Source organism: Sorex araneus, chromosome 2 (genome assembly GCF_027595985.1).
Source record: "Sorex araneus isolate mSorAra2 chromosome 2, mSorAra2.pri, whole genome shotgun sequence".
In the NCBI taxonomy this organism is placed as follows: Eukaryota; Metazoa; Chordata; class Mammalia; order Eulipotyphla; family Soricidae; genus Sorex; species Sorex araneus.
In genome coordinates, this window is record NC_073303.1 from 232,245,997 (window position 1) to 232,273,911 (window position 27,915).

Below are 27,915 nucleotides of genomic sequence, written 5' to 3' on the forward strand. Positions count from 1 at the left end.
CCGGGGGCGGGGCTGGCGGCGGGACTCTGGGACCATGGACGAGCCGAGCCTGCTGCGGCGCCGCGGGCTCCAGGTGAGGCCCCGTGCGGACGGGCTCTGCCCCTCCGCACCTGACCCGACCCGGGGGGCGGGGCTCGGGCGGGCCCGGGGGTGCTGGAAGGCAGAGCCGGGCGGGCTCGGGCGCTTCTCCAAGTGCCTTTTCCTGACGGGGGAGAGAGGCAATAGGGTAGTGCTTCACTGAACATTCGGGGAAACTGAGGTCCGAGCAATAGCGGGGTGAGAGGGAGGGGGGCGCAGGGTCTCGCCCCGCTCCCCCAGCTGCGCTGATAATAGGAGCTGCCGCAGCCAGAGCGCTGGGCCATATGCTCTTCGCTGATTAATCCTAGCGCCCGGGATGTATAAATATTAATTCAGTGCCTTCATCCCTGTCTTGGGCTCTGCGCCCCTGCCTCGGTTCACCTCCCCTTAGGGAGAGCCAGACAGGTGGAAGCTGCCCGGGCGTCCATTCATCAGGTGGAGAAACTGAGTCTGCAGGCTCCAGCCCCACGCCCTCATCCACTTTCTGGGGGACACGAGCCCCCCCACCCCCCACCCCCGCCACTGGCCGTGTGTTGGGGCAGCCCCAGGAAGCCCCCGTGAGGGCCTCTGCCTGGCCTCTGGCCTGGGCTTGCGGTGGCTGGCAGAAGTCCCAGGCCCAGCCGCAGAGGCCTCATGTCTCCATCAACAGCACCCTGAGACCTCAGTTTCCCCATCTGTGCTGTGAGGTGGCCAGGGAGGGGGTTGCTACGGCACAACCACAAAGCAGCTCCCGGGAGGCAAGGGGCCACCCCAAGATTTGTCTTTGGGCAACCAGCAGGCCTCAAGAATCTGCCCCCGGGCGTGGGGTGGGTGGAACCTTCTGGACTGGCTGGCTGCACTTGTCTGGTTGTCAGGGGCCAGGGCAGTAGGGACGTTGGTGTCTCTGCAGAAAGCGGTGGGCTCCGTGGCTTTGGCAGCCCAGGAGGGCAGCAGAGGCAGGGGAAACAAAGCCGGCAGAGGGGAGCCAGCACCTCCAAAAACCGAGCAGGAAGGGTGGGGGTTGGACGTGGACAGCCGCTGCGCAGCCCCGGCCAAGATGCACGGCGGGAACCCCCTCCACTTGCGGGGGGGGGGGGGGGTGTCTCTGAGGGGACAGAGTCTGGTGTGGGGGAGCTGGACACTTAGCAGGGGGCAAGGCAGGGCTGGTAAACAGTGGGGTGTTTGTGGGGGGGGACCAGGCCCCGCCTGAAGCCCCAGTTAGACACCAGCCCCGCCCCCGGCCTCTTAAAATAGAGAAACCGCCCTCGGGTAGGCGCCTGGGGGCGCTGCTGACGTCAGGAAGTGGGGGCCGTTCCCAGGGGAAGAGGTGCCCCTTCCCTGACAACTGGAGGCCCAGTGCAGAAGGGGAAACTGAGGCTCAGTGAAGCTTTGCCACAGGGCTGGTGGCATAGCATATAGTTTACAGTCTGGGCGTGAGCCCAGGCAGGGTTGGGCCCCCTCCCTTCGCAGGCCCATCCAGGCGGCCGAGGGGGATGAGGGATGGTCCAGAAGTGGGAAACTGTCCCTAGGAAGGGCTCAACCATGGCACGTGCAAAGGGCCAGAGGCATGAAACCGGAAATGTCGGCAGTCTCCCCAGGAGACAAATGGTACCTCCGCGATTTGTGGGGAATGAGATTTTGTTTCTGGGGTGACTGGCTTGCTGGAGCTGGGGATGCCCAGATGTGAGGACATTTAAAATGCTCTGGAGCTGGCCTGGGACTTGAACAGTGTCCGTGAGCGAGAGAGGTGTTTGGGGTAAAGAACTAAGCAGGTAACGAAATTCGCCAAATAATTGGAGTAGAAATTACTGCGGACATTAACAAGCCACTTACAGCCACAGACTTCAGTGTTATTATTAGCCTTATTTTTTCAGAGGGATAAACCGAGGCTCCAGGAGAGAAAGAAGCAGCCCGAATGTCAGAGCGCTGGCATTTTAACGCCTCCGGCATCAGGGTGCAAGGAGATTGAGGGGCCTCACACACCGAGGCTCGGGCCACTGACTTCCCCCCAGAAGGAACCCGAATAACGGGCCTGGGAACAGCCCTAACCAATCAGGTTGCAGCCTGTTCGGCAGACCCAATCAGATGCCCTGGGAGCTGACCCCAGGAAGTCAAGGCAGATGCTGATTGGCCGGTGTAGACAGTATGCCTACTCTACCAGCCAATGGAGTCGTAGCAGTATAGGCACGCGGATGCCTCTGTCCCGGGAATGCGCGCCAGGAACTGGCCAGTTGGCCTCAGCAGTGGGGTCAGAGGATGAGGTGGCCAGAGGCCCTTCCTGCGCTGTCCTCAGCTGTCTCCTGTGTGACATCTGTAGGCGCCACTTAACATGGAGTGTTATTCTGATGGCGACGACAGTTATTTATTTCACTATTTTCCCCATCTTGCAAACGAAAGACTTTAAAACACATTCCTCCAGCAGAGCCTCTGGTAGCTGAGTGACCGTGTCTGTGTCTGGACTTTGTCTCTGTTACTGCTGGGTAGAGTCTCCCTGAAAGCTTCCTCCTGGCTCTGTCCCACTTATTTTCCTCCTCCAGGAAGCCCTTGGGAACTGCAGCCTGTGGTTTCCCCTTGCCTTCATTTCTTCTTCCCCCCAGCTCTCCAGAGGCCTCTGGACTGACCCCTAGCTCTGCCCTACGCTTTCTCCTTGTGTTCCCGCACTGGCTTGGGAATGGTATGCTCAGTGTCCTCCAGCTCTAGCTGAGGTTTCAGGCAGAGCAACCATCCCAACGCTGGGGCAGGTTCCCACCTCCCCTGTCTGGGCCGGATCCACTCCCTGGGGGAACAGCCGGCACCGAGGGGGCTGGAGGCGGAAGCAGATGGCGCAGGGAAGGGGGGAGCCGAGGCGGTCTTGGGAGAGCTCCTGTGGGCTGCTCCTTCCTGGATCCTTGGGGGATGCCGCTTGCTCTCACCTCTCTCTGCTACTTTACATCGTTCTGTATTTTGGAAGCAAAGGCACATTTGTTGGAAAATGGGAGGTTATTATTAACACCACTAAGTCAGCGGCTTGCCTCCAATTAATTCCTCCCAGCTTCCCCCATTGCCCGCCAGGCGTGATTTCTCCCTGGCTGGAAGGCACAAAGAGTGTGTGTGTGTGTGTGTGTGTGTGTGTGTGTGTGTGTGTGTGTGTGTGTGTGTGTGTATGTAAGAAAGAGAGATAGAGATAGCGAGAGAGAGGGTGAGTGTGCGGAAGGCACAAAGAGTGTGTGTGTGTGTGTGTGTGTAAGAGAGATAGAGATAGCGAGAGAGAGGGTGAGTGTGTATGTGTGTATGAGAGAGACCCTGGAGGTCAGAGCCCAGCATGTTAGTGAGGGGATGGGAGTGCGGGGCAGCTGACTGGGGTCCTATAGCCGATTCTATACTGCTGGTAGTGAGCTGCGGGTCCCTGGGGGTAACCAAGCTGAAGGAGAGGCTGCAATGTGGGTGATCAACTTCCTTCCATCTGGAATGATGCTGTTCCCTGAGCACCCTTCCCCTTTCAGATTGGGGAGACCTCCCTGCTACCTTATCCCTAGCCCAGCAGTCCCCAGTCCAGATGCTTCAGCCCCCTCCCATTGGCTGTGATGTGATGACATCACCAGTTGCCATGACAAACATCCGCTCTGGGCGTGGGCAGCCAGAAGCCCACTGAGGGAGAAAATAGTGGCATGTCCAGGACTACCCTACAGTGTTGTGTGGGGACTGGGGGTGTGAGTGAGGGGACACCTGGAAGTCCCGCTCTCCCTCCACCAATGGAATCAAATAGCTGATGTGCTCCTGTGCCTCAGTTTCCCTGCCTCTTGATCTGCCCTGGCACAGTGGAGAGGGAGTGTGTCAGTCACCCAGTCACGTAGCTCCAACCGGCCAGTCGGTCTGTGCCCAGGCCTGGGTATCCCCAGGCTCTGGCTCATTCTGCGTGTCCTCTGGGAGATTGCAAGTACCCTCAGTGAGCTACTCTTGGGTGCCCTGGGCTCTGTGTTCCTACATGGGGAGAGCACAGCAGGCAGAGCACAGGCCTTGCACACTGTGGGCGCGGGTTTGATTCCTAGCACCTCATAAGGTCCCCTGAGGCCCACCAGGAGTGACCCCTGAGGACTGCTGGGTGTGGCCCAAAAAACTGTTAACCAGGGGCCCAGCCAGGACCCAGCCTGCATACAGGGAATGAGGGGGCCACGACTTACTCTTGGGGTGCACAGCTGAGGCTGACCAAGTGGCATCTACCATCTACCACTGTTGACACACTTCCTGTGAAGTATGTCACACTGTATCATTTCATTTGAATTGGGTTTGGGGCCGCATCCTGTGGTCTTGAGCTATTCCTGGCTGTTTCTCAGGAGTGCCCCCTCGTGGCTCTCAGGGAATGAAAGCAGGACTGACCCAGCAAGGCCAGAGCCTTTGCCCCTGTACTCTCTCCAGACTCTTTAAGTAGATCAGAAAATAAAGCTCACTTGGGAGTGATAAAATGATTTTTAATAGGGGGCTGGAGCGATAGCACAACGGGTAGGGCGTTTGCCTTGCACGCGGCCGACCTGGATTCTAATCCCAGCATCCCATATGGTCCCCTGAGCACCGCCAGGGGTAATTCCTGAGTGAAGAGCCAGGAGTAACCCATGTGCATCGCCGGGTGTGACCCAGAAACAAACAAACAAAAAATTATTTTTAATATATAACGAGTCGGGTAGGGAGGTATATAGCCAATTTGGGAGGACGTCCTGGAGGAAGGATCACTTTTAGTTGAGAGCTGAGGGGTGGGTGGTGTGTCCAGAGGGACCCAGAGAGGAGGCTGGGTGGGTCTGGTCAAGGACAGAGTGGAGCCCAGCCTATGGGGGTTGGGAGAATAGAAAGACTCCATGGGGTATGGCGTGACCCTCAGAGGCTGCTGGGGGGAGACAGGGTCCCTTTGGGCCAGAGACAAAGTCATGGAGCACCCCGGCAGTGGGGATCACTCCGCTTTTTCATTCCCTTTCAGAAAGAGCTGAGCCTGCCCCGCCGAGGACGTGGGTGAGTTTGCATGGGCGAGAGGTGTGGGGATGGGGCGGGGTGCTGGGGTCTCTGCTGGGCCTTTATCCATCCTGGAGAAAACGCCCATCCCTCGTTTGCAGAGTGTCCTGTGGGCACAGCTTTCTAGGTCCCCCCAATCCAGGAACTGGCAAGGGGGGAAACTGAGGCTGTGCACTCCCGGATCAAGGGGACCCAGGGGGTCAGGGGACAGGGGGAAATGTGTGTGGAACCAAGTCCAGACGCTTGTCTCACCACAGCGAGTACCCAGGACTGGCCTGGCCCTGAGCCAGGGAGCTCACTCACTGTTTTTCTGGAAGCCAGAGAAGGACTGCATCTACCCCCCAGGCATGCTCTCATCCCCAAAATCTCAGAACTCAGACCTGAGACCGGAATGGGAGTGAGGGCCAGGAGGTCCCTTGCATGGGTGACCAGGGAGATGTATCAAGGCATACATATCCCTCCACGGCAACCATATTCCCCCCCTCAGTGAGTGAAACTACTTAACAACCATTTTTTGTGGGGGTGCCCAGCATTACTCAGGGGACTGAGGGGCCACCCCCAAGGTAATCTGGCTGCATCATTCAATCCTTGTGCCCGAGGTGCAGAGCTGTTGTATGGAATCTCTGCATCAAGGACCATCAGTGTGACCCAAGAGGTTCTGGGGGACCTTCAGAGCAAAACTCAATGGTGCCCGGGGGCGGGGGTGGGGATGGGTGGTCATGTGATGGCTGGATTCGAACTTGGGTCCAGGCACATGCAAAGCCTGCACCCCTGGGGGCTGGAGCGATAGCACAGCAGGTAGGGTGTTTGCCTTGCATGTGGCCAACCCGGGTTCGAATCCCGGCATTCCATATGGTCTCCTGAGCACTGCCAGGAGTAATTCCTGAGTGCAGAGCCAGGAGTAACCTTGTGCATTGCCGGGTGTGACCCAAAAAGAAAAAAAAAACCTGCACCCCTGACTGCTGAGCTAGCCCAGCCCCAGCTAGCCCAGCCCCAGCTGCGTTTGTCTCCCCCTACGGGAGGGAGACGGGGCTGTCATTCTCTGCAGAAATTCAGCATAGACAGAGGAGGGACCCTCTGGACATTTGAGCTTCTAGCTGGAAAGGGAGCAAGAGGTTCTGAGAGCAGGAATGGAATTTTGGCAGAGGGAACAGCATGGGCGAGCTTGGAAGCTTGGGAGGGACATGAGCACAGATGTGGTCCAAGGGCGGCCATGGGGTGGGAGTAGCCTCAAATCCAGGCCACGAGCTGACTGGACCTGGGAGGGCACGGTGGTGAGCTCGGGCCTGCAGGCGCGAAGCTGGCAGGCACTGTGCCAGGGGCTCACGAAGTTTGGACGGTGGCTGGGTTCGGAGCACCGGGGTAGCACAGGGGACAGGGACACCTGCGGCAAGTCGGCCATCTCGGTTATCCGGGGCTTCCCGAACCTGCACACGCCTCCCGTAGGGTTCTAGATGCACCCAGGGATGGCGCGGTGCAGGGAGGTTCGAGGCCTGAGTGGGGATGGCGAGGTTGATGACTTGCCGGGCAGAGGCTGGAGGTGGGCAGCGGGGGAGGGTCCCTGTGGTGCTCAGGGGCCCAGAGACCCGAGCTGGGGCCCTCCGGGACACTAAGCAGTGGAAGAGGCTGAACAGGACTGGAAGCTTCCAGAGCCAGAGGTCCCAGACCTGGGACGGGACCAACTAAGGCGCGGGGCCTGATGGAGGGCGGAACTGGGAGGCGGGGTCTGATGGTAGGCGGGTCTAGGTAGAGGGCGGAGCCTGCCGCAGGGGTGTAGCCAATACGCGGATGAGGTTCTGTCGGGGGTGGGGCCAGTGGGGGCGGGGTGAATCGGAGGGGGCGGGCCGATACGTGGGCGGGGCTGTATAGGAGGGGCGGTCCCTAGCGAAGGGCGGGGCCAACACGGGGCGAGGCCATATTGGGCGGGGCCAACGGGAGGGATTTGCCGGAGGGGCGGGGCCTGCTGAAGGGCGTGGCCAATAAGGGGCGGGGCTTATGGGGGCTGGGGTAGAGCCTGCTCTGGACCCAGGGGGTCGGGTGTCCATACCTCCACCTCCTGGGCTCGCGACACGCGCTGCCCTACCTCCCTCCGGGCCGGGCTGGCGCGCAGGTGCGGGCCCTGAGCCCCGCCCCGAGGTGGACAGCTCCCTCCCCCACGGTCCAAGGCGGCCCAGCCCCGGCGCCGCGTCCGTCGCGTCCGCCCGCCCGCTCGCCCGGCGTGCTGGCCCCGCGTTCGCGTCCATCTGTGCGTGTCGGATCGCGCCCCCAGCAAGGCCCCGGGGTCCTGGAGAGGGCGTCGGCGTCGCCGCGGCCCGGGCCCCGGCATGAAGCCCCGCCAAGAGAAGCTGCATATCCCGGCTCTGACTCTGGAGTGAGTGCTCGGCGCGGGAGGGGAGGGATCCTGGCGGCGGGGGTGGCACCGGCGCAGGCTGACGGACGCCCAGCACCCTTCCCCCCACCAGCGCCTCTGAGCTGCGCTCCAGGTGCGTGGGGTGTAACCCTAGCGCCACCGCTGCCGCCTCCGCCTCCGGGGAGCCCTCCCGGGTCATCAGTCTGGCCCCGCCCTCGCGGCCTGCGCGTAACTCAGAATCCAGGGCCTTGAACCCCTGCACCCCACGGGACATGTCCTCCCGGGGGCTGGCATCAGGCCCTGGGCCCCCGCGGAGGTGCGGACTGCCATGAGAGTCACTGGCGGGGGAACTCTTGCAGTCTGTCTCCGAGCGGCCAGATCCCAACCTTGCTGAGCCCCTGCAGCCCCACGAGCCCCGGGAGTCCCTCGCTGTCCCTGGGCCTGCACCCCTGGAGGTAAGTGACGGTGCACGTGGTACGGGGACCTCCAGCCCTTCACCCCACATCATCCCGGGAAACAGCCCAGACCCTGCGGGAGTGGGCCTAGGAGCATCACCTCTGGGGCCTCAGTTTACCCCTCAGAAGCTGCCGTCACACTCGGGCTTGGACCGGCTAATTCCTCCCGGAAACAGCAGGTCCCCCCACCAACAGCTCAGCGGGGTCCAGGACTCTGCCCACTAAGCGCACCCAGCAGCTCACAGGCCGGAAGGCGCATCCATGCGTCCACCAGCCCCAGGAGGCATCTGATGTCCAGTGTGGGCCTGCAAAGTGCACGAGAGGACAGACTCGGCACCAGTGACCTCCAGCTGCACCAGCTGCCTCCTGCCCCGTCCTGGTGCTATTTTCCAGATGGGAAAACTGAGGCTCTGTTGAGCTTGGTGGGTTCCCAGGCCTTGCGGGGACTGGAGGGAGCGAGCACAGTTGGGACCTGTCTCGGGATGGGGGCGGGTGGCCCGTAGGTATGCAAGTGTTAGTCTGCACCAGCAGTTCTGGTGCTGGCACCAGCTGGGATGAGGGATTTGGATGGTGGGTAACACGCAGTGTGCCAGGAGCTCTGGGCATAGCCGGGAGTAAGCGGTGGTGGTTCCTCCTGCATGCCCCCCACTTCTAGGCTGCCCACCGTGATAAAATGAATGGGACTCTGGAGGCACCTCTTGGAGGAGGTGATGCTTGTTTGTTTTCCATGTCCAGGGCTGACTTCGGCTCTGTGCTCAGGGATCACTCCTGAAGGGGCGTGGAGGGATCCTGTGGGGTGCCAGGGACAGAACTCAAGTTCGCTACATGGCAGGCCAGCCTCTTCCTCTCTGTGCCCTTTGAGCCCAGACCTCGGCAGGGCCACCCCAGGCCAGACTCAGGTGTCGTCGAAGCACAGCCAGCTGAGTGGGGGCGAAGGTCCGCTCTGGGAGATGCTCAAGCCAAAAGTGCTTGGCAGCCATCAGGGCCACCCTGGGCAGTGCTAGGAAAGGGAGCAACATGGTGCCAGGGTTCGAATTCAGGGTCAATTTTGCAGACAGATTTTTTTTCCATTATTTTAAAATTTCTGGGCCACACCTGGCAATGCTCAGGGGTTACTTTGTGGCTCTGCACTCAGGAATCACTTGTGGCAGTGCTTGGGGGCCACATGGGACGTCAGGGATGGAATCCAGGTGGGCCACTGTAGGATCACTCCAGCCTCAGACTGAGTTTTATTTTTTTTCTTTTTGAAGTCACACCCAATGATGCTCAGGGGTTACTCCTGGCTCTGCACTCAAGAATTATTCCTAGCAGTGCCTGGGGGATCATATGGGATGCTGGGAATCGAACCCGGGTCGGCCACATGCAAGGCAAATGCCCTACCTGCTATGCCATCGCTCCAGCCCCTACACTAAGATTTTTTAAATTCTCTGTGGCTGTGCTGGGAGCTGATGGAGGCCTGCCGAGCATGTGACCGGAGGCGGCTAGGGTGCATCTGGTTAGGGTGTTGGAGCTTGCACAGGAAGACAGAGTGGGGAAGGAAACTGAGGCACAGGACCTCATGATATGCCAAGGGTGCCCAAGGCGAGCTCTCTCATGCCGTCTGACTCATTTTCGCTGGTAGCTGGCGCCCCTTCCTGGGGCAGAATTGAATTCCAGCGGGTATCAGACCACATCCTCCCCATCCACCCCTGCCAACTGGGGTTCAGAAGGGGGGCGGGGAGGCCGGGAATCTACCTTTGGGATCTTGTCAAGAGTGCCGCAGTGGGGGCTGGAGCAATAGCAGGTAGTGCAGTGCATTTGCCCTGCACGTGGTCAATCTGGGTTCGATTCCCAGCATCCCATATGGCCCCCCCGAGCACTGCCAGTAGTAATTCCTGAATGTATGAGCCAGGATTGACCCCTGTGCATCGTCGGGTGTGACCCCAAAACAAAAAACAAACAAAAAAAGAGTGCTGCAGTGGGCATGGAGTTGCTGAGATTCCTTGGTGTGATTCTGTCATGCCATCAAAGTGAATGATTGCATTCTGTGAGTCCTTGGCCTCCGTCCCTGTGGGGTCCTGAGGGACAAACAGTGCGGCTTCCTTACTCACCGCCAGGGGGCACTAGAGTGTTGTCGCTGTGGGGTGGGCAAGAAAAGGCTCTATGCGGAAAGCCCCGTGTTTTGGATTCCTCCCGTGCAACCCTTCTGTCCTCCCCTTGTGGTGAGTCCCTCTGCAGACAGGACACCCCAGGAAATGCAAGCTATGGCGCCAGGGGTGTTTGCTCCTGCAGTGTCTCTGCTGATCAGCTGGGGGCAGGCGGTGTTGTTTACTCTCAGCCGGCCATAAGCCCTCACAGCACCTCTGGCCAGCTCTGCCCTTCGTGGAGCTTCTGAAGGGTGTGAGGCAGACACCTCCGACTGTGTCCTCAGCAGGGTTCTCCAGACACGCTGTTGCAGGGGCGAGCTGGGAGGGTTCAGCCTGGGCGGTTAGGGCGTGGAGGGTGATTGTGAGTTGGGTTCTCCTGGACAGATGGTTCCAGGACAGAACCCCATTGTCCTGGAGCGGGTAGGGCGGGGTCGGAGGTCGGGGTGAGCGGATCCTTAAGTATTGCCCCTGGCCCTTGAGTGCCTAGGATATTAAGAATTATTGGGGCTAGGGGCTGGAGCAATAGCACAGTGGGTAGAGAATTTGCCTTGCATGAGGCCACCTGGGTTCCATTCCCAGCATCCCATATGGTCCCCGGACCACCACCAGGAGTAATTCCTGAGTGCATGAGCCAGGAGTAACCCCTGTGCATCACCGGGTGTGACCCAAAAAAGGAAAAAGTAAAATAGAATTGTTGGGGCTGATGAGGCATGACAGTGGAGAGGGCTCTTGCCTTGCATGTGGCCGATGCTATTCGATCCTTGGCACCCCAAATGGTCCCTCTTGCCCCGCCAGGAGTAAGCCCTGTGCACCTCCAGGTGTGGGCCAAAACCAAAACAAAATTAGTATTATTTTTTGCATTTTTGGATCACAACCGGCGGTGCTCAGGGGACCCTGTGGAATGTGGAGGATCACGGCCTCCCAGCTGTACTATGTAGCTCTGGCCACACAAAAAGGTTTTTTTTCTGGAGCTGGGAAGGCGGTTTATACTTTACATAGGTGAGGACTGGGATTCCAGTATCACGTGATCCCAAAGCACTGCTGGGTGCTACAATTTTTTTTTTTTTTGGCTTTTTGGATCACACCCGGCGATGCACAGGGGTCACTCCTGGCTCTGCACTCAGGAATTACCCCTGGCGGTGCTCAGAGGACCATATGGGATGCTGGGAATCGAACCCGGGTCGACCACGTGCAAGGCAAATGCCCTACGCGCTATGTTATAGCTCCAGCCCCAAATTTTTAATTTTTTTAAAAAAATTGAAAGAGGAAGAACCTGGGCTGGGCTGGGTGGCCAAGCAGAGGGAACGGGGCGAGGTCAGTGCCCACTGAGGGGCCGTCGTTTGGACACCTCCCTACTGGCCAGCTCAGTAGAGGAGAGTGAGGTAGAGCTTGGGCCAGGCAGGGCGAGGGGCTGAACTCTTGAAGGGGTATTCCCCTAGGAAAGCCAAGCAGGCACCGCCAAGGGGGCGCAAGCCTGGACATTGCAGCTGTCCGCGGGGTTGGGGGTGGGGTGGGCGTGGTTGTAGATAGGCTCCACCCCGGGGCGTGGTCAGCGCGGCTCCTCCGTTGCAGGCCCACCCCCAAGCGCTGCAGCCAGCAGCTCTTAGGAGCAGCGGAGGCCAGCGCACCTGGCCTGGTGGGGGCTTGTAGGCGGTGCGAGGTGCCACCATGGCTGCGGAGAGCGTGCGCAGAGGTGGCCTCGTGGGGGCGCAGGTCCAGCACGTCAGCATTGGGTCACTTCAGCTTCTCTCGCGGGAATCCCCAAACTGGAGTCTCTGCCTTTGCCCCTGACCCCATCCACATTCTGCACCGGGTCTCCTGCAGGGCCTGCCCGCTGGGCTCCAAGTCCTTCCTTCCTTCCCGTTCTCCAGGGCGACTCCTCTGTCCTGTCTCTGTCTCAGCTGTCCCCAGCGGCCCTTCCCCTCCCCCGCTATAGAGAACCCTTTCTCTCTAGTTATACACATTTATTTCTTTAATCTGTGATGGTGTCGGCGATCCCCTTCTCGGGGCGTTTGAAATTATGTTGTTTGCTGTTTCTTGTTTAGTCTCTGGGGGATGGGGAGACAGGGGTGGGGCGTGGGGGGTAGGCACAAGGCATGTGCTTTACCCTGTACCCTCTCTGGCCCTCTTTCTAGTCTTCCATGAGGCGACTTGTGTGGTTTTGTGGAACCTATACGTAACACGGTTGTGTGCACAGCCTGATTCCACTTAGCCCGATAATCCACGTGTCAACCTGGCTTTCCTCCCACCTTCTAGTTGAAAATACTGGGCTTGACACGTTCAGCTGATTCCTGACTCAGTCTGCCAAGCATACCCTCTCTGCCAGGGTATGGGAGATGCTGGGGTCTCGAGTCCAATCTGAGCATGACAGAGAGCTCGGAGGACTTCCCGGAGGAGGGGCTGCTGGATCTTACCAGACAGGAAGTGCATTCCAAGATGGGAGCAGAACTTGGACGGGACCACTGGGTGGGTTTGGTTCTCCGCGTTCAGAGAGGGGCGGGAGGGCACCCACCCATCTGAGGGAAAGGAGCCCCGTTCCGACGCCACGCCCACACCGCCCTAGCAACGCCCCGCCTGCGGCCGTAGAAACGCCCCGCCTCCTTTCGCGCTGTTGGTGATGCCCCGCCCTCCGTAGCCATGGCAACGCCCCGTTCGGTGCCTGCCCGCAGATTCGCGGGGGCGCTTCCGCGTCGTGGCCCCGCCCATATCCCCGCCCATCGCTCTCCTGGGCGGGGCTCCGGGGCGCGCGCTTCCTCCCCGCCCCCTCTCTGCTCCGCCGCGCGCCCCCCCAGCCAGGTCTGCGGGGCTCCCGGGGGCCGATCCCGCCGCCGAGGTTCGCGCTTCCCGGGCCCCGGCGGCGGCGGCAGCGGCGGCACAAAGGGAAGCGGCATGTCCGACCCCAGCTACTGGACGGCGGTGGCGGCGCCCGGCCACCGGAGCCGCCTGGCCAAGGGCGCGCTGCTGCAGCGCTCCAAGAGGTGGGAGCACGGCGCGGGCACGGGTGGACCCCAGGGTTCTCCCCGGTGGGCGGCGTGGCGGGTGCCCCGTGGGCAGTGGTGGAGGGCAGCGGGAGGACCCCTGGAGAGCCAGCCACGGACAAGGCTGGACATTTGTGGTTGTCTAATCCCGACGTGGGGCTGGGGTTGCAGCTGGGGGAGGTGGGGATGTCTGACTCCCGTGGACCCGATCTGCCCATCCAGGATTCGAACCTGGGTCTTGAACTCAGAGCAGACCTGGGGAGGAGCTTCTCGGAAAAAGTGAGGCAGGTCCTTGGGGTGCAGTCAACGGAAACATTGGCTCAGAAGCTCACACACTGGCCGCCTGAGGCGCGGGCGGGGGGGGGGGGCACGCAGGGTGGGTGTCAGGCCACCCAGCCCGGATCGCTGTCTACCTGGACCCCGGGGCTGTGTGATCTGTGGCAGTGCCTTCCCCTCTCTGTGCGTCCCTTCTCCAGGGTTCAGCATTGGGAGCACGGGCATGGGGGCACCGCGAATGCTCAGTCGAGAGCTCAGACTCTGCAGGGTTGGGGGACACAGGAAGCAGCTTCTCGGGGTCCTGGGCCTCCTGTGAGTTCTGAGCACACCCAGTTGCTGGGAGCCTCCCCTCCCCACCAGCTTGCAGGTTCCCCAAGCTATTGTATTATGCTGCTTCCAGAGGGCCCCCCACTCCCCCACCCAGCACTGAGGAGCCAGCTGATTCTTCCCCTCCCTGTTGAGGGAGTGAGGGAGGTCACCCGCGAGTCCAGGTGAGGGCAGGAGAGGATGTGGGGGCGCTGGGGCTGGGGAACCAACATTTTGCGGAATTTGCAGGTTTCACTTTTGTGTTTGCAGCTCGGGTTGGAGCTAGGGCTGTCAGGCTGTTGATGTTTGTGGTCGCGTCTTCCTCTGGCTGGGAAAGGGGTGTCACAGCCACCCTGGCTGGGTCAGGGTTGGGAGCTGGGCTGGGGCCATCTATGCGCTGGCCAGGACTTGCCTTGGTTGCTGTTGTGGTGGCACGGAGGCCCAGGTTGCAGGAGACCTGGCAACCCCGGGTACTCCCATCCCTGTTCCCCTCTACCCCCTTCATGTGCAACTGTGACAGTGCAGGTGGGGAAACTGAGGCCCAGGTGACAACAGGTGGGGCCACTGTGCTCTCGTCACCAGATCACAGAAATGGGGGGCAGGGGGTTGACACCGACCCTGTGCCCCACTGTGCTTCGTGCCCGCGCTCGTGCGCGCTCCCGCCCAGCTGCGGGCTGCGTTGGCGGCCAGGCTGTGTGGGCAGCGGCACTGGTGGAGATGCAGCCGTTGCCGGGAGACGGTGCTGGGGGGTGGGCAGACTATGTCGCTCCCAGCCTCGCGATGCCAGGGCGGGGGCTAGGGTGTGGGGGTGTGAGGGAGGGGCGAATCTTGGGCAGGAGTAAAGATGGCACCCCATTTGGGGGGTCTTGGGGAGCGGGCCTCTGCACCCCACCGCCTGCTGCTCTTGCACACTCCTGGCAGTGGGCGTGGGGTGGGCGTGGGGTGGCCGAGGTGGCGGGACTCCCTCCTGCTCCCTCGGGTCTCAGCCATCCTAGCTGCAGGGTGATCAGCAGAGCTGCGAGGCAGCTGGGGATGTGGCTGCGCCCACTGCGCCTGCCCTGCCCTGCCCTGCGCTGTGGCCCTGCAAGCCCCTACTCTGCCCCCCAGCTGCCGCAGTGGGAACCGCAAAAGCCTGGTGGTGGGAACCCCGTCGCCCACCCTCTCACGGCCTTTGTCTCCACTGTCCGTCCCAACTGGTGAGTGCAGAGGGCCAGCGGGAGGGGTGCACTGGGGGCCCAGTGTGGGCCCCTGACTCAGTCTCCCCACTCTCTCAGCAGGCAGCAGCCCTCTAGACAGTCCTCGGAACTTCTCAGCCATATCTGCCATCAACTTCCCCTTTGCACGAAGGTCAGGGGCCCTGCCTTTGGGGGGGGGAGGGCGCCTTTGGTTGGTGTGTCCATGGGAACTGGGCAGGAAGTCCTCAGGGGATGGTTATCGGGTAACCCGGTAACTGGAATGGGGGCCATCTTGGCAGTTGGAGGCAGGAGGGCTTCCTGGAGAAAGCATCCTGTAGAGAACTGGCTCCGCCCCTTCTCACCAATGTCCACCTCCAGCCTGGATGGAAGGTCCTGCCTCCAGCGGGGCCAGGCTGCTGGCCATGGTGTCTGTGCTCAGCTCCCACCATCCGCAGGGTTCCTGCCCTCCTCACCTTCATTCCCGCTTCGCTTCTCAGGGCGGACGGCAGAAGATGGTCACTGGCATCCCTCCCTTCTTCCGGCTATGGAACCAACACTCCCAGCTCCACTGTCTCGGTACCCAACAGTACTCCGTGGTGGGCATGAGGTGGCTCTGGGGAGGGACAAGTCTTTGGTTGCTTGAAAGGTGTCAGATCATTGTGGGGGGTCCCCCAGATATTCCCATTCTAGGGGACACAGACATGCCCAGCCTGTGGGGTCAGCTCTGAGCAGTCAGGGAGGGCATTCTGGAGGACAGGGAATGGGAGCAGGGGTTTGAGGAGCCCCCTAGCGGCCTGTACCTTGATAGGGCGTGCTGAGGGCCCTAGCCGGGTGCAGATGCTGGCCTGGGGCTCTGATTCCACTCCTGCTCCTCACCCCAGTCCAGTTCGTCCTCGCGCGAGCGCCTCCACCAGCTTCCTTTCCAGCCAACGCCGGACGAGCTGCGCTTCCTGTCCAAGCATTTCCGCAGCTCCGAGAATGTGGTGGATGAGGAGGGTGGCCGCTCTCCCCGCCTGCGCCCACGCTCCCGGAGCCTCAGGTGCACCTCACCCTTCCTGGTGGGCTCGGGGTATAGGGGAGATCCACCCTGCGGCTGGCCCCCCTCCCCCCATCGCCCCAGCCTCTGACACTAGCCTTCTCCCCCTGCTCGGCCCTTCCCCTGGTCACATGAGGGTGCCTGGTCACATGCTGACCGGCCCCTCACCGCCCTGCAGCCCAGGACGTGGAACAGGCACTTTCGACAATGAGATCGTCATGATGAACCACGTGTACCGGGAGCGCTTCCCCAAGGTGGGCAGCTGCCCCCTCCGCCCCTGCTGCCCCAGCCCTGCACCCTGTTAGCTCCCTTCCCTGTCCCCTCTCGCGGTAGCTGCTGCTTGGGCCCTGTCAGCGCGCATCGCGTTGGATGACTGGCTGCCCCTGCCTGTAGGCCACGGCGCAGATGGAGGGCCGACTGCAGGAGTTCTTGACGGCCTTCGAGCCCGGCGACATGCTGGCCCTGGCCGATGGAGTCCTGGGCTTCATCCACCATCAGATCATCGAGCTGGCCCGGGACTGCCTGGCCAAGTCCCGCGAGGCGCTCATCACCTCCCGCTACTTCCTAGAGATGCAGGAGAAGTTGGAGAGGCTGTTGGTGGATGTGAGTGAGCAGGGCGAGGCTGGCGGGGGCGTGGTGCTGGGCGTGTGCAGGGCGGGGCCTGTGGAAGCAGGGCCTATGGGCGCCTAGGGGCGGGGACTGGGGGCGGGCCCAGGAGTTGCCCTATGATGATGCCCCGTCCTCTGTCTTAAGGCCCACCAGCGGTCGGACAGCGAGGAGGTGGGCTTCGTAGTCCAGCTTGTCCGGAAGCTGCTGATCATCATCTCACGGCCCGCGAGGCTCCTGGAGTGCCTGGTGGGTCTTGCCACAGGGCCCAGTCGTGTGGGGTCAGAGAGATGCAGAGTGCCTCCAGATGGGACTGTGCTTCCCAGAATTCTGATGCTGGTGGGGACCACAGTGTATGCAGACACCCTGAGCCACCCACTCTGTCCCCAGGAGTTTGACCCTGAGGAGTTTTACCACCTGCTGGAGGCCGCTGAGGGCCAGGCCCGTGAGGGCCAGGGCATCAAGACGGACCTGCCCCAGTACATCATCGGGCAGCTGGGCTTGGCCAAGGACCCCCTGGAAGGTGAGCTGGGATGCAGACCTAGGCCTCAGCCTGTGCTGTGTCCACCTGCAGGCCCGGAAGTATCACGCTCTTAGGAGTTGGGCCCTGATCATTCAGCTGTCTGGGGTCAGTGTCAGTGACCAGCAGCACCTGGCCCTGTCTGCTCACAAAGCCCTAGTCCTGAATGGGACCTGGAGGTGTCCTGGGAACCGGGGGTAGGGGGGGACTAGCCTAGTCTCAGGGTGACACAAAGGCAATCAGGAGCCCCCTCCTGGGGCTCGAACACTAGGACAGTGAGTAGGATGCTTGCCAAGCACACAGCCAACCCAGTTCGATTCCTGCATCCCATAGGCTCCCCCTGAGCCCTGCCAGGAATGAACCCTGAGCATCGCCAGGTGTGGCCCAAAACCAAAACAAAAAAGCCCTCCCCAAAAAAGAGCTGGGATGGAAACCCTGTCACAGCGGGAGGGGCTTCTGGGTGCAGTCGAGGTTGGCCTGAGAGGCTGTGCTGCTGCTGGGATATGGAGAGGTCACCAGCTGCAGGTCTCAGAGCAGCTGGGCGGACAGGGCCCCGGGGGAGACATCATGTCTCCAGCCCAGGATGGGCCCTGAGGACCTCAGAAAACCCTCGAGTGCTAGAGAGGCAGGCCTGAGTTGAGTCCCTTTCCTCATTCCTCCTGCAGAGATGGTGCCTCTGAGTCACCTCGACGATGGTGGACAGCCTCCAGCCCCTGAGTCCCCTGAGGTGAGCTGCAGAACCGGGGCACGTGTGGCTGCATGCACACATGCACGCACACGTATACACTACATACATGCACACATGTATATGCAAGTGGGTGCTAGTACACATATACCCTATCAGTTTCTGTGCAGTCTAGACCAGGTGGCCAGGAGAGGCATTGGGATCTTTTGAGGTCTTCCATGTAGTTGGCAGTTAAGAAAATCCATGGTGGGGACAGTGACGAAAATGGGATTCCTGGCCTTGGAGGCTGGGGGGATTATTGCCCAGGCGGGCTTTGGAGGATGTGTAGGAGTTTTCTTGCACCCAAAGCTCAGAAGCTTGAATTTGAGAAGCTAGGAGGGAGGAAGCGGGGGCAATTTGTGCTATCGACAGTCTGAACTTGGGGGCATGAGGAGCTCCACCTAGCGATGCTGGGCCCTGAGCTTTTCCTGTACCCCACTCCAATCCCCAGAACCGGGCCCTGGCCAGCCAGTGCAAGAGGAAGCCTTGTGAGAATGACTTTGAGACCATTAAACTCATCAGCAACGGGGCATATGGGTAAGTCCTGTCTCTGGAAGCTCCTGTCTCAGAGGGTGCAGGAGGTGTGGCCCAACCCAGGGTCTAGGGTTGGGAGCTGGGAGTTAGGCAGTCAGGCCAAAGCACACTGGTGGGCAGCTGCACAGGAGTGCCAAGGACTTCCAGTTGGGTCACTGCTCTCCGTGGCATCTTCAGAATGGCGTCATGTCTTTTTGTTGTGGGGCCACATCCAGCGGTCCCTGCCCTGGGGGTGCATGGGAGGGACCAGACCCTGGGCTCCCACGAGAGGCTTCTGTTACCCCACTCGAGCCTTGCCCCCATCGGAAGCTGCTTGCCCTTGCTGGCCAACTTTGGAGTTTGCTAGGGTCCACTGCTGCAGGGGCCGGGTCCACAGCCTCGGTGACACCCGCCCCCCCACAGCGCCGTCTACCTGGTGCGGCACCGTGAGACGCGGCAGCGCTTCGCCATCAAGAAGATCAACAAGCAGAATCTGATGCTGCGGAACCAGATCCAGCAGGTGTTTGTGGAGCGAGACATCCTCACCTTCGCCGAGAACCCCTTCGTGGTCAGCATGTTCTGCTCCTTCGAGACGCGCCGCCACCTCTGCATGGTCATGGAGTATGTGGAAGGTGCGCCTGGTGCCCCATGGGGTCTCTGTGACCGCAGGAGACAGGAAGTGGGGCCAGGGCAGGGTTGCAGGTGGCGTCGGCCACTGGCTCCCAGGCAGCCTTTAGAGGGCGCTGTGCAGTGTTGCTAATGGCCGAGCTGCTGCCCTGAACCCTGCTCCCGACAGACAAGGCGAGGAAGGCTTTGCCCTCGTGCCCAGGCAGCCCCAGGCTCTGACCACCTCCTTCCCGCCCTTCGCAGGCGGTGACTGTGCCACGCTGCTGAAGAACATGGGTCCGCTGCCTGTGGACATGGCACGCATGTACTTCGCCGAGACTGTCCTGGCGCTTGAGTACCTGCACAACTATGGCATCGTGCACCGGGACCTCAAGCCTGACAAGTGCGCTTGTGCATGCCGAGGATGGGGGCGTGGGGCCTGGAATGGGGCGGGGCCAGGGTGGGTGCGGCCAGGGCTGGGCTTGGGGCAGGGCGGGCCCTCAGGGGCAGGGCTGAGTGTGTGGCCTTGGGGCCTGGGGCTGTGCTCCTGCACTGAAGGCTGTCCTGCAGGAGTGTCTGTGGGGATCCAATGCCAGGCTCCTGCTACGTGTTTAATGTGTGAAAACGGGGCCCACCCCGTCTTCCTGTGGGATTGCACTGGGGTGGACGGGAACATCTGATTCTCAGGTGCCCACACCCGCGTGTGCTGTGGCTTCTCCAAGTCAGGGTTTGGGGGCCATATCTGATGGCTCTGTCGCTCTGGGTGGTACTGGGGGACCCTGTGGTGCTTTGGGAGCATTGGGGTGGGGGAGGGTGGGGAAGCGGCTCTCCTTCCATCACACCCCACTCTGCACCCTCCTTCCCCACCCCTGTAGCCTGCTCATCACCTCACTGGGCCACATCAAGCTGACCGACTTCGGCCTGTCCAAGATTGGCCTTATGAGCATGGCCACCAACCTGTATGAGGGCCACATTGAGAAAGACACTCGGGAATTCGTGGATAAGCAGGTGGGCGGGTGCTGCTCGGGCCTTGTCCCTGAGTTGGGGTCACCTGCCTCTCTGGGGGTCTCTCCCAGGCAGGGAGGGGTCCTTAGTGACCCCACGCTTCCCCATCCTCTTCTGCCCAGGTGTGCGGGACCCCTGAGTACATCGCGCCCGAGGTGATCTTCCGCCAGGGCTACGGCAAGCCAGTGGACTGGTGGGCCATGGGCATCATCCTCTATGAGTTCCTGGTGGGCTGCGTGCCCTTCTTCGGAGACACACCTGAGGAGCTCTTTGGCCAGGTGGTCAGCGGTGCGTCCCCCAACCCGCGCGGCCGTGTGAAGGGCACTGGCCTTGCACTGGGCCGGTGGGTTCAATCCCTGACACCCCATAGGGTTCTCTGTATCACCAGGTTTGGCCCCAAAACCAAAATGAATCTGTCAATCAAAAGGCGGGGGGGGCTGGAGCAATAGCATAGCAGGTAGGGCGTTTGCCTTGCGTGTGGCCGACCCAGGTTCGATTCCCAGCATCCCATATGGTCCCCTGAGCACCGCCAGGAGTGATTCCTGAGTGCAAAGCCAAGAGTAACCCCTGTGCATTGCCAGGTGTGACCCAAAAAAGCAAAAAAAAAAAAAAAAAAGGCCAGAGGGGAGGTGGAGCGATAGCACAGTGGGTAGGGAGTTTGCCTTGCATGCGGCCAACCCGGGTTCGATTCCCGGCATCCCGTACAGTTCCCCGAGCACCGCCAGGAATAATTCCCGAGTGCAGAGCCAGGAGTAGCCCCTGTACATTGCCAGGTGTGACCTAAAACCAAAAAATAAAACAAACAAAAAAAAGGCCAGAGGGGTCAGAGGGGACAGACGGCAGGTGCTGCCTTGCAGCTCTGCAGACACTGATGGGTTCGATTCCAGGCACTTTGGGGGGGCCCTGAACACCAGCAGCTGTGGCCCTCAAAGAAGAAACCACGACAGAGAAACAACTATTTGAGGAGTGATGCCGGGGTCTTAGGCACTGCCCAGTCCCAGGACTGCAGTGATCAGTGTTGACAGGAGTGGTCCCCAAGCCCCCAAGCACCACTGGTGACTCCCCCAAAAAATGCCAAAGGAAAGCACCCAGAAATAAAGAGGGGCCCAGTGGGAGGAATGGCAGCTGTGAGCCGACACGGCCCTTCTTGCTGATGCCCGCACTGTAGATGAGATCATATGGCCAGAGGGGGACGAGGCCCTACCCGCTGATGCCCAGGACCTCATCACTCGGCTGCTTCGACAGAGCCCGCTGGACCGACTGGGCACTGGTACGGAGGTGTGGCTGGGATGGGGCCTGTTTGGGAGGAGGAGAACCTCTAGCTGGGGCTTGGGAGGGTGCATAGGAGTTTGCCAGGATTTCTGCCAGGACTAGGTGGCTCACTGGGCAGTTGTGGGTCTGCTCTTAAGGATCTCTGTCCCGAGGGCCTTGGCACAGTTCAGTGGCCCTCGGCACAGACACACACACACACACTTGCACACTTGGCATGAGTCTCGGGTGCCTCTGGGAGGGGCATTCAGCCCCCAGGAGACCCCCGCCTGGCAGTGAGGGAGGTCTTGCAGGACCCCAGATGGCATGTGGTGCCTTGCAGGTGGTACTCACGAGGTTAAGCAGCACCCCTTCTTCCGGACACTGGATTGGGCCGGGCTCTTGAGGCATAAGGCCGAGTTTGTGCCGCAGCTTGAGGCCGAGGATGACACCAGCTACTTTGACAGTACGTGGGGGCCGGGCCGTCAGGGCAGGGGCCAGCTCTGCAGGCTGGAGGGGACGTCCGCAGTGTCCCCTGCCAAGCCTGGCCCCGGAGCTTTCGATTTCTTGAGGGTTTGAGAAGCTGAGGCATGTCTGACGCCCCCCCCCCACACACACACACTGTGGTAGCATTTCCTGTTGCAGTCCTGGAAGTGAGGGCTGTCTGGGCCCCCGCAGCCCCACCTGCACGGCTGGTCTTGATTGGGCCTGGGGCTGAGGCTGGGAGGACCTCACTGCACCCCAGGGAAGGTCCCACACGTTGCTCTTTTCCCACTTGGGGCTTCAGCCTCGCTCTCCCGTCCTGTCCTATCATCTGCCCGTTCAGGTTCACTCTGGACATGTTTCCTTGTGTGTTTTGGGGAGGGGCATGGTTCATTGTGCTTAGGAACTGGGGTACCTAAGCAAGTTGTGGGTGGGGGGGCTTGTCCTGTCCCGCCCATGGCTCTGGGTCCTCCCCGCCGTGCAGTCCAGTGGACATCAGTCTGCACACCCCGTATAGCCCCTTCCTCCCGTGCTCCGTCCTGGGCCGCCTTCCCCACACCACCCTCCCCTCCCCTCTGCAGCGCGCTCTGAGCGGTACCGGCACCTGGGCTCGGAGGATGAGGAGACCAATGACGAAGAATCATCCACAGAAATCCCGCAGTTCTCTTCTTGCTCCCACCGCTTCAGCAAGGTGGCTGGCCACGTGTGACAGCAATGGGAGAGGGGGTGTTGTTTGTGTAGGGGGAGGGGCAGTAAAAAGTACAATCAAGAGTCTGGGCTGACAGTCCAGCAGAGAGGGCGCTGGCCTTTTGCATGTGGCCGACCCAGGTTCAATCCCCAGCATCCCATAGGGTCCCCTGAGCCCTACCAGGAGTGATGCATGAGCTCAGAGCCAGGAGTAACCCCTGAGCATGGTGTGTGGCCTAAAAACCGAAAGAAAAAACCAAATTACGATAGCAGGGCCAGAGTAGTCTAGTGGGTAGGGCACTTCCGTGCACGCACCTGACTCACCCAGGTGCCATCCCTGATGCTACATTTGGTCGCTGAGTGCTGCAGGAGTCAGCCTGATGCCCTCCTCATGTCGGACTGCTTTTTCTACTGCTTTCCAGGTCTACAGCAGCTCCGAGTTCCTGGCTGTCCAGCCCACACCAAGCCTGGCTGAGAGGAGCTTCAGTGAGGACCGGGAGGATGGCTGGGACCGCAGCCAGGTGGATTATGGCCGGCGCATGAGCAGTGCCGAGATCCGGTGGGTGGGCCAGAAGCCATGGCCAACCTGGGTGAGAGAAAGACCAATTCTGGTGCTAGCGGGCCTCCTGGTGGCCCAGCAGAAAAGGGTCTGGTGTCTCGGCCAGCCTGGCACACCCCCAGCCACAATCCCCTGGCATCTTTGCCTCTGGCTTCACATTCCTCAGCACCCCAAAGTCCAGTCACCCCAGAAATGCTGTCTGCTGGCGGATGGGCGCGGGGAGGGACGTTTCACAGGAGGTGTAGGAGTTTTCTTGGGAATACCAAGGACTGCATGGGCCCAGCAAGCTGGCTCTGGGCTTGCACATTGCCCGGGTCCAGGCTGCGTTTTACGGGGTGTCCTGTACCAGGGATGACCATCTGACCGGGTCTCTTCCCCCTGATAGACTTCGGCCCTCCTCCTCTGGGACCTCCTCATCCCAGCCTGAGCGGGGCCCCAGCCCGTCTGTCCTGAACACCATCAACCTGGACACCATGCCCAAGTTTGCCTTTTCCTCAGAGGATGAGGGAGTGGGCCCAGCCCCAGGGGGGCTCCAGAAGCCTGTCTTCATTCTGGGGGAACCGGACCCCCTCCCAGCGGCCACCCCAGCGGCATCAAAGCCCTCAGGCCTTTCAGGTCAGTGGAGTCCGGTGGCTTGGGGACTAAGGGCTATTTGAGGGGCTATTTGAGATGGCTTTTCAGGGATGAACAAGGGCTGTCCAGTTCAGCTGTCACCTAAGTAATGCTTGAAGATAGAGGGGCCTCTAGTAATCACTTGGACACCAAGAAACCAGTGGTCAGGGGTCAGGACAGGACTGGAGAGAGGGCCTGGTGGGCTGGGCAAAGGCTACCTGGGTGGGACCTTGAGTTTTTCTGAAACTGGGCAGCAGGGAGGAAAGGGCCAGGCCCCCTGGGCTGAGGGACCCCGCTGACACCCTCCTCCTTCCCCCCTCAGCAGACACTGCTGCCCTCAGCCACGCACGGCTGCGAAGCAACAGCACAGGCGCACGACACTCCACCCCACGGGCTGTGGATACCACCCGGGGCCGCCGCCTGGGGGCTGCCCGTGAACCGGGCCTGGAGAAGGCCAGGGCAGGCGCCGGTGGGGGCCGTGTGCCCAAGTCAGCCTCTGTGTCCGCCCTGTCGCTCATCATCACGGCAGGTAGCCCCTGCCCTCTCAGGGGGTGACCCCGGAGCTGTAGCACTGTCATGGGGGGAGCTGGGGTGGGGGTGCGGGCCAGGCCCCTGGGCTGACCCTGGAGCTGCAGCCCCGGTGCAGGGGAGCTGGGGTGGGGGCGGGCCGGGCCCTCGGGGTGACCTGCCCTCGCCCCGGCCCCACAGATGACGGGAGTGGCGGCCCCCTCATGAGCCCGCTGTCCCCACGCTCGCTGTCCTCAAACCCGTCCTCCCGAGACTCCTCTCCCAGCCGGGACCCGTCCCCCGTGTGCGGCAGCCTGCGGCCCCCAATTGTCATCCACAGCTCGGGGAAGAAATACGGCTTCAGCCTGCGGGCCATCCGCGTCTACATGGGGGACAGCGACGTCTACACTGTGCATCATGTGGTCTGGGTGAGCGGGATGGTCACTGCTGGGGTGGGGTGAACCTTGGGGCCGGCGGGGCCATGTACTGGGGGTGGGACCTCAGGTGGGCAGCCACACGGTGGGGCAAGGCTTGGGCGGAGCTTCGCAAAGGATGGGCTTGGTCACGTGACAAGACGGTGCTTTTTTGTGTGTGGGCGTGATTGTATTTGGTGTGTGGCTTCGGGTAGGCGTGGTCTTTTGGTGTGTTCTGGGGTGTAATTCACTGGACCTGAGACCAGGGATGGAGAGAACTGCGGTGCATAGGGGACCCGAGGGTGAGAAGCAGGGGTCACCAGACCGGAAAAGGTGTGTAGTGGGTGCAGAGGCAGTCATCCTGGGGATACAGTTTGGGCTCAATGGGTGGGGGTTGTCCAGAGCAAGAGCACAGTGATGGCAGGAACTGCCTTGTAGACTGGAGTACCCCTGCCCCACTGCAGCCCCCTTTGGGGCCCTATTTTCTTTTTCGGAGGGTGGGGGCCACAGCCTGCATAGCTCACAGGGGACTGACCTTATGGAGTGCTGGCGATCAAACCCTGGTCACTGGTATGCAAGGCCGACTCCCTCCCCACTGTGCTGACGCGTTGCCCCGGGAGCCATTTGTGGTCCCATGGCAGGGCTCAGCCAGTGCGCATGCGCTGGTTTTCAGGGTTGGATGAGAACCTAATGCCTCTCAGGGCTTCCTGATCCTCTGTTGGTGGTGAGAGGGACACACGGGGACAGAGGCCCCAAGTGAGCTCCAGGCGGGCTTGGGCCTCTCCTGAATCACCCCGGGTGGAGGATACTGAGGCTGTGTACATGTCTTTGTCCCCAGAGCGTGGAGGAGGGAGGCCCGGCCCAGGAAGCGGGGCTGCGCGCAGGGGACCTGATCACACACATCAACGGGGAGTCCGTGCTGGGGCTGGTGCATATGGACGTGGTGGAGCTGCTGCTGAAGGTATGGCGCCCCTCCCTCCCCAGCCGCGCCCACACCCTGTACCCGGGCCCTCCTCCCGTGGGTGAAGGGTGGCCTCCTGGGTGTGGCCGACCCACCGACGACCCCCTGCAGAGTGGAGGCAAGATCGCGCTGCGCACCACCGCCCTGGAGAACACCTCCATCAAGGTGGGGCCGGCGCGCAAGAATGTGACCAAGGGCCGCATGGCACGGAGGAGCAAGCGCAGCCGCCGGCGGGAGACGCAGGACCGGTGAGCGGGGGACGCTCGTGGCGGCCACGGGTTGCGGGGCTGGCACGGGAGGCGGGCAGCAGCCGGGCGACTCTGGCACAGTGTCCTGAGCCGCCTGGGCGCCCTGCAGCCGCAAGTCTCTCTTCAAGAAGATCTCCAAGCAGACGTCCGTGCTGCACACCAGCCGCAGCTTCTCATCCGGCCTGCACCACTCGCTGTCCTCCAGCGAGAGCCCATCAGGCTCCCCGACCCACAGCCTCTCACCCAGCCCCACCACCTCCTGCCGCAACCCTGCACCGGACGCCCCCGCAGGTGAGGACCCCCTGCAGGGGAAGGGCTGGCGGGAGTGGGGGAGACAGCAACATGCATCTTGAGGCGGGTGGGGGGGTGTCTGACCGCCCACTAGCTTTTCTTTGAGTCCAAGGGAAGGCGGGGCCGCGGGAGTATGTGTGGGCAGAGCTGGCCACCTGGGGGCGGAGGCGCAGGTGGAGGATATGAATCTGCCCCAACAGCTGAGGCTGAGCTGTGAGCTTCTGGGGCAAAGACCCTGGGGCTTTGATACTTGAGTAGGAGTCACCAAAACAGGCCTAAATAAACATCCTGTGAGCACCGCAGGGGGCAGGAAACAGATTACAGGGGAGGATGTGGACCTTGGCTGACCTCCAGAGTGTCTAAGAGACCCCAGGGCTGGTGGTCCTTAGACTCCTCTGTGGTCGGCAGATAACTCATCCCCGCCCAGCGTGTCACCGAGCTCCAGCAGCCCAGCCTCGCCTGCCACCACCAGCCACGCCCGCCCCAGCTCCCTGCACGGCCTGGCCGCCAAGCTGGGACCACCCAGGCACAAGACTGGGCGCCGCAAGTCCACCAGCAGCATACCGCCATCCCCGCTGGCCTGTCCACCCCTGTCGGCTGCCGCACCCCGCTCACCCTCCCCGCTGCCCGGGCACCCACCGGGACCTGCCCGCTCCCCCAGGCTGCGCCGGGGCCAGTCCGCGGACAAGCTGGGCATGGGCGAGCGGTCAGATGGGGAGGCCAGCCGTCGGGGGCGTGGGCAGGACTCGGAGCTGGTGGTGATGCGGAGGCTGCACCTGTCCGATCGCAGGGACTCCTTCAAGAAGCAGGAGGCCGTGCAGGAGGTGAGCTTCGACGAGCCGCTGGACGGGTCCCCGGGGCCAGCCACCGGCGTGCCACAGATTGCTGTGGAGGAGCCCCCGGGGCTGGCCGTCCCCATGCCGCAGAGTGACGTGGAGGACGCCGGGGATGCACACGGCAATGCCTCAGGCCCCTCAGGGAAGGACTGAGACCGTGGGAAGCTTCTCCATCCCTGGAATGGTTTCTCCCCCTACAAAGTGACTCTCGGCTGAATAGTGCACCACCCACCTGGGGTGTACCACCTGGACGTGCGTAAGCACCCCGGGCCTGGCTGGAAGGTGGACACAACCCTCCCTGAGTTCCAGATGCCCTGGTCCAGGAGGTGGGATCAGGGGCATTGTAAATAGCCCCATTCACCCCACGACTAATTTATTACTTTTTTTTATAAGTGAAAGCCGGACTGGGCCAAGCCATTGAGGCGGTGGCCTGGCTCCTGACCCGGCACTGAGGACCCCGTTTGCAGACTCCCTCCCATCCCCGGGCTGAGAAGGAAGCATTTTGGACACGTTCTGTGTTTGTTTTCCAGTTTTTCTGTACTTTCTGTGTATTTATGTGAAGTACCCGGTTCTGCTCCTTGCCATTGGCTCATGTGTTCAGACCCCAGAGTCCTGTCCTCCACCAGCCCAGGTCAGCACAGCGAAGGGCCAGGAGTTCAGGACTGCTTCCCACCTGCAGACCTTCTATCCCAGGCCAGCCTTGTACTCGTAGGCTTCAGCCCAGATGAAAGGGGTATAGTGGCCAGGGCTCTGCTGGATGTATAGGAGTTTATGAGCTCTGGACAAATGGGCCCCCTACTCCCTAGAAGCTGCAGACCTTGTCCATGCTATTTCTGGGGGTTCCCTCCTGACAGAGTCTCACTGGGATGAAGCTTTGGAGAGCCAGAGGCCCAAGGTGGATGTTCGTGTCCAGTCTGTGCCTCAGTTTTTTTGTGTTTATAGAACTAATCCCATGGCCTGTTTTTGAAATACCCACTGTGTGCCAAATGCATTTTGACTCGGCTTTACTCCCCACTCACTGCCATCCTGGAGAAGGCTGGATGTGGTGTTACGCCCATTCACAAATGGGAAGTTGAGGCCAGCAGGGCGGAGACTTGCACCCCTAGCAGCCAGCCCCTGCTGGGAGAGAGACCCAGGCAGCTCCCTTCTGAGTCGGATGTCCTTGCAGGGGTGGCCAGCAAGGTAGATTTGTATTGGGGGGAGGGGGGCGCCCGCCCGCTTTCACTGGTGTTGGAGCTAGACCAAGTGTGCATGGCTTCCTCTTGCCTTCCACCCTGGAGCTGACCATAAATAAAAGGCCACATTTACAAAGAGGAACTCTATCGAGTCTGGGTTTCTGAGAAGCTAAGGAAGGGGG

At 61.3% G+C, this 27,915-nt stretch overlaps 1 protein-coding gene across 8 annotated transcripts; it reads left to right on the plus strand.

Annotated features, from left to right (window-relative positions):
- MAST3 (microtubule associated serine/threonine kinase 3) lies at positions 1–27,875 on the plus strand. Of its 8 annotated transcripts, none has more exons than XM_055125727.1 (27): positions 1–73; positions 5,006–5,037; positions 14,636–14,724; positions 14,803–14,875; positions 15,201–15,279; positions 15,585–15,742; positions 15,918–15,993; positions 16,133–16,342; positions 16,493–16,594; positions 16,736–16,868; positions 17,531–17,592; positions 18,041–18,126; positions 18,526–18,734; positions 18,973–19,111; positions 19,584–19,716; positions 19,836–20,001; positions 20,882–20,983; positions 21,305–21,427; positions 22,026–22,135; positions 22,554–22,690; positions 23,076–23,305; positions 23,625–23,831; positions 24,011–24,237; positions 25,061–25,183; positions 25,295–25,431; positions 25,541–25,722; positions 26,131–27,875. In XM_055125727.1, the coding sequence occupies exons 1-27, from the start codon at positions 35–37 to the stop codon at positions 26,709–26,711; spliced, it is 3,945 nt and encodes a 1,314-aa protein (XP_054981702.1). In that variant the 5' UTR covers positions 1–34; the 3' UTR covers positions 26,712–27,875. The 8 variants fall into 8 exon arrangements, with proteins under 8 accessions (XP_054981702.1, XP_054981703.1, XP_054981700.1 ...); XM_055125728.1 differs by having other exon boundaries at positions 14,806–14,875; XM_055125725.1 differs by lacking the exons at positions 1–73; positions 5,006–5,037 and adding exons at positions 7,229–7,408; positions 7,747–7,842.
- The last annotated feature ends 40 nt before the right edge of the window (positions 27,876–27,915 follow it).

Excerpts from the sequence above, each read along its gene's own strand:
- MAST3 (XM_055125725.1), top strand. The coding sequence starts at position 7,362 with ATGAAGCCCCGCCAAGAGAAGCTGCATATCCCGGCTCTGACTCTGGA. Across the intron at positions 17,593-18,040 it reads CAGCCCCTGAGTCCCCTGAG|AACCGGGCCCTGGCCAGCCA; the intron begins GTGAGCTGCAGA and ends TCCAATCCCCAG. Across the intron at positions 20,984-21,304 it reads GCTGGACCGACTGGGCACTG|GTGGTACTCACGAGGTTAAG; the intron begins GTACGGAGGTGT and ends GGTGCCTTGCAG.